Genomic DNA, 5,429 nt, shown 5'->3' with positions numbered 1-5,429 from the left:
CAGAGCCTGAGCCTAGACATTGAGGAACTAGCATCCAAGAAGAGATGCCAGGTATCTGGCTTGGACACATCAGATCAGTGTGTAGCAAACTGAGCTATAATTAGCATTTTCTTTGTGCACTTTTTCTTGCTACTCCCAGACATGGGCTTGAATGGTTTCACGTTCAATGATATTTTTATTAGATAAGTGGTTTATTATTGTTATTTTTCTATTTATTATTAGCCTGGGGAAAAGGTTTACTGTTAAAATTTAATTCAGAAGGCTGAAAATACAATTTTTATTTAAGAAATAAATTCCACTGATATGTTATTTAATTGGAATTTCAATTTTGCATGTGTGCAATATTAAGTTATATATACTTTTATATAAGTTATATATCGTTTAAGCAAAGCTTGTCCCATATTCAGTTTTTCAGCAAAACTTGTTTGAGTCTATAAGAAAAGGTTCCTTATTATATATCTGGAGGAAGATTTTTTTCAATAAATATTAATGTTAGCCCACGACTTTGTTCCAGTTTGGAATTTTGGCCCACTGTGTATTTGAGTTTGACACCACTGCCCTATACTCTAATAACCCTACAGTCTGGTGCTACCAGATAATCTGGTATAGAATTTGTGCTCTGTCATTTCTCTGCTGCTTGTCTGAGCTAGTAAGGCTAACCTGGTTATCTAAGAATGGCGTGATTGCCAGTATGTGCAGTCAGACTTTACTGAAAGAAAATCTAACTTTAACAGCAGAGTGGCTTAGCATGGCTAAGCTGTGATATTCAACACGCCACCAAACCTGCCTCCCAAGCCCAGCCCCTTGAATTCAAGAGTGAAACTGATTGTGTTGGAGCGACTTGCCTCTGATAAGGTTTGTGCACTTCTGTATTTGGCGTCTCAGGTTTCAAGTCAGATCCTGTATCCTGTAGTTGTTTTTCTCCACAACGCAGAGTCAGCATGGATGGATGTCTGGGACAGCAGTGACACAGAACAATGACTGGATACTTGTCCTTTGGAGCAATACAGAAACACTAATGTAACCCGAAGAATGAACAACCAGGAAGTAAGTGCTGTGATAATGAAGCAAACATAGCTGTTAGCTTAGTTTGTATTCACAAAATGAACTTTATCCAGTTGTCTGCCATGACTCTGTCGCTCCGGTGCAATTTGTAATAGTATTGTAAATGCAGTGAGTATAACACACAGTACTTAGATGATATGCTGTGAATAAATAAAAGTTTTCTGATGCGTCAGACATCAGCAAACACCACTGAAACAAACTTTGAGGGTCCTGCTTCGGCCAAAGAGAGGAAGGTGATCCACTTCTCCAGCGGTGAAACTCTTGTAGTTGAAGACAGCGAGGAGGAAGAGGTGGAGACGTCAAACAAAACTCCCTTTGAAGAACCTAAACAGAAGGTGGGTATCTGTTTGGGGGGGGAGACTTGTGGTGAATATTTAGCAACAGTCAGTTCATGTGATTGCTTCTGTCTTTTTTCTTCTCAGACTCGGCTATCGTTCAAGAATGTGGCCATTCTAGTTGGGAGGTTTTCACTGCTGGGTATGCCATGTTACATAATCAATACAGAAGCCAAGTGACTGTAGAGAAGGCCCTGACTTTAGCTTTTTGTGCAGGCTTCACTGAGTCTCCACATTTTCTGTTTCCAAATTCAGCCTGTGACTTCCTTGGGGAAAGATTGGCTGGTGCTCTTGGACTCAGTGCAGCCAAATACCAGTACGCGATAGATCGTTATCAACATGATCACAAGGTAATGTGTTCACAAACATTCAAGCAAAAAAATAGAACTTACTCTATCGTCTATCTTATAAAAGGAAAATAAGTTCACTGTTTAACCCTCTTCAGACAACAAACAGTCGAGCTTCAGATGACCTCAAGAAGGGACAGGCAGAGACCGTGACACTCTCTCCCAGGTCTGATTGGAGTCATTATGGGGCCACAGGAGATGTAAGCTGTCCTCCCAATCCCCAGGAGAGCTCTGATGAGAAACAAATGGCTGGAAAAGAAGGATGTCACAACAAGGGCTATCAAGCGGACGAGGAGCACTTGAAATGAATCTCAGAGAAGAAAAGCAAAAGAATGTGAAGTCCCCAGGATGGAATGTTACAACAACGTGAAGAATAAAAAGCTAACAAAACAAACTAAAACATTTTCTGTGTCTAACTACCAGTGCAAGCTTTTTTCACCGTTTATTCTTCCCAATCCTGGCAAAACTGAGATTCTTACTTCAGCCCCTTTGCCAACAATATCACTGTCTTATTTCTGACCAAAAATTAAGATGAGATTGAGCTCATCCAGTCTTATTACCTTTACTTAAGAAATAATGCAAAAATCAGACCTTCTTTGATTCCCAGTAAGGTGGAATCTCTAGTAAACACTTTCATTTTCTCCTGTCTTGATTATTGTAACTCTCTACATCTTATTCCTCCTTAATCCATCTTCAGTTGGTCAACAAAGCAACAGCTAGACTGCTATCAAGAACTAGCCTGCATGTGATTTGATTTAATTAAAAAAAATGTTATTAACAGCATATAACTCCAAAAACATTAATAACCTCCGGCCTCTTCAAAAATGTCAACATCCATTGAACTCTACTGTCAAATATCCACCAGTCTTGATCAGTATGGCACTTCTAAATGTTCGCTCTCTGCTGAACAAGTCTTTTATTATTAATGATTTAATTTTAGATAATAAACTTGATTGTTTATTTTTAACTGAAACATGGCTGGGTTCGGATGCACCAGTTGTTCTCACTGAGGCCTCCCCACCAAATTTTAATTTCTCTTTTTCTATTAGAAGTGGTGAGAGAGGTGGTGAGACTGCATCTTTAACCAACAACACAGTCACCACCAAACACATTTTATTTAATCATTTTACCACTTTTGAATTCCATGCTATTGTTTTCAGCAGCCCTCCAGTTTTATCTGTCACAGTTTATAGACCACCTAAAGACAGCGCTGCTTTTATCAAGGAATTCTCTGAATTTTTAACAAACATACATTCAAAATATAACATGATAATTTTAACCGGTGATTTTAACTTGCACACAGATAATCCTTCTGACTCTGCATCAAAAGAATTCTTAAACATTCTTCACTGTTTGGATTTTACCCAGCACGTCACACAGCCGACTCACAACAGAGGACACACTCTGGACCTGGTCATCACCCGTGGGCTGTCCACCAGCGTGTCCTCTGTTGTTGACTTGGCTGTCTCTGACCACTACTGTGTGTTTTTTAACATCACCGGTTTTATTCAGCGGGAGACCTCGGTGCGAACTGTGAGGAGGCGCTATCTAACCTCTGAAGTGGCTGCAAATTTTACCAGGGTTTTACCTGCACCCTGTGATTTTATTTTTAATCATTTTAACAGCAAACTGAAGAAAAGCCTTGACTCCGTTGCTCCACTCACCACCAAAAAGATTAACGTAAAACATGCATCACCCTGGAGAAACGAAGAAGACAAAAAACTCAAAAGAAATTGCAGGGCAGCAGAAAGGAGATGGAGGAAAAATAAAAATACTATCAACCATCAAGTACTTTGCGAGCAACTTAAAGTGTACAATAATACACTAAGGAACTCAAGAAATTCATACTTCGCCAAAATAATCAGTAATAACAAAAATATTCCCAAGGTCCTCTTTTCCACCATAGATCATTTATTTAACCCTGATTTTAACAGCTCCCAAAGAACCCCACAGACTCGCTCTGTGGGCAGTTTGCAGACCACTTCAGGGGAAAAATCAGCGCCATCAGATCTGATATTTTATCTAATCGCGATATGTTTGTAAACACATCTGATGGCTCGATTGTACCTGAGGAGACACTGGACAGCTTTGTCCTGGTTAATGCTGAGAACCTTCAGAAAGTTTTCTCCACAGTGAGACCCACCACATGTCCTTTAGATCCAATCCCTTCTTCACTTTTTAAAACACTTTATGGATTTTTTGAGGCTGAGCTTTTATACATGATGAATTGCTCTCTTCAGTTGGGTGTCTTCCCTGCTGCCTTTAAAACGGCGGTGGTGAGACCCCTTCTGAAGAAGAGCAATTTGGACTGTAATGATTTTAATAACTACAGACCTGTATCCAACTTACCATTTTTAAGTAAAATCTTAGAAAAACTTGTTTTTACTCAGATTAATGATTTTCTAAATGATAGACAGATCCTGGAGATATTCCAGTCTGGATTTAGGGTGAACCACAGCACAGAGACGGCTCTCCTAAAGGTTTTAAATGATCTTAGATGTAACTGGGACGCCCAAAAGCTCTCAGTCCTGGTGCTGCTGGATCTAAGCGCAGCCTTTGATACAGTAGACCACGCTATTCTTTTAAACAGACTGAAACACATGGTGGGCCTCTCTGGTGCTGTACACAACTGGTTCACTTCCTATCTCTCTGACAGATCTTTTATGGTGAGTATGGATACATGCTTCTCTAAGATCCATAAAATGACATGTGGTGTGCCTCAAGGGTCGGTTCTAGGCCCTGTACTTTTTAATTTGTATATGCTCCCTCTCGGTGGTGTCATCAGGAGGCATGGAGTGAACTTCCACAGTTACGCTGATGACACTCAGCTGTACATCTCCGTGTCTCCTGATGACACCAGACCAATGGATGCCCTTTTTAACTGTATTTTAGATATAAGATCTTGGATGGCAGAAAACTTTTTACAGCTTAACCAGGACAAAACTGAAGTTTTAATCGTCGGTCCCGAGGCTCAGAGAGAGAAACTCTTGTCTAAATTAGAGGCATTTTCACTATGTCCTTCGCTACAAGTGAAAAACCTGGGTGTTATTTTTGACTCTGAGCTTGGTTTTATCCCACATATTAAACATGTAACCAAAATTGGATTTTATCATCTAAAAAATATAGCCAGAGTCCGCCCTATTCTCTCTCGGGCCAACACGGAGATGCTGATGCATGCTTTTATTACCAGTCGCATTGATTACTGCCCTGCTCTCTGGTCTCCCCAAAAAGAATATTTCACCTTTACAACTTTTACAAAACTCTGCAGCCCGTGTGCTGACAAAGACCAGAGGGCGGGCCCACATTACACCGGTTTTAGAATCGCTGCACTGGCTCCCCGTGTGTTTCAGGATCGATTTTAAAGTTCTTTTATTGGTCTTTAAATGTCTTAATGGTCTCGGGCCTTCTTATCTTTCAAATCTGCTTCTACCATATGAACCCTCGTGGACTCTGAGGTCCTCTGGTACTGGCCTTTTGATTGTTCCTAAAGTCAGGACACATACTCACGGAGAGGCAGCTTTTCAGTGGTATGGTCCTCGTCTGTGGAACAGCCTGCCGGAGGAGGCTGGCATATCTCGGAGGGGGCTCTCTGCACCGGGGTTGTGATCGACCATGGCTGCTGTGGCTCTGTGGGTCTTCTCAGGCTGGCTGGGGGGCTTCTTTGCATCCCTCTAGCTGTGTG

General features: G+C 41.0%; 1 protein-coding gene across 1 annotated transcript; it reads left to right on the top strand.

Moving 5' to 3' along the window:
* Nucleotides 1–898: 898 nt before the first annotated feature.
* LOC146616742 (uncharacterized) lies at nt 899–2,127 on the top strand. The gene is made up of 5 exons (XM_085372773.1): nt 899–1,047; nt 1,239–1,400; nt 1,488–1,542; nt 1,656–1,750; nt 1,846–2,127. The coding sequence occupies exons 1-5, from the start codon at nt 1,033–1,035 to the stop codon at nt 2,053–2,055; spliced, it is 537 nt and encodes a 178-aa protein (XP_085228899.1). The 5' UTR covers nt 899–1,032; the 3' UTR covers nt 2,056–2,127.
* Nucleotides 2,128–5,429: the final 3,302 nt, after the last annotated feature.

This window comes from Diplotaxodon limnothrissa, linkage group LG15 (assembly GCF_057381915.1).
Source record: "Diplotaxodon limnothrissa isolate DT_005_m linkage group LG15, D_limnothrissa_male_GT1.1, whole genome shotgun sequence".
Lineage (NCBI taxonomy): Eukaryota > Metazoa > Chordata > Actinopteri > Cichliformes > Cichlidae > Diplotaxodon > Diplotaxodon limnothrissa.
The sequence above is the reverse complement of the archived record's forward strand: the minus strand, read 5'-3'. Positions and strand labels throughout refer to the sequence as shown.

Bases quoted from the DNA above. Each gene is read 5' to 3' on its own strand.
- LOC146616742 (XM_085372773.1), top strand. The intron at 1,401-1,487 runs GTGGGTATCTGT...TTTTCTTCTCAG, and splicing joins TTGAAGAACCTAAACAGAAG to ACTCGGCTATCGTTCAAGAA. The intron at 1,543-1,655 runs GTATGCCATGTT...TTCCAAATTCAG, and splicing joins TGGGAGGTTTTCACTGCTGG to CCTGTGACTTCCTTGGGGAA.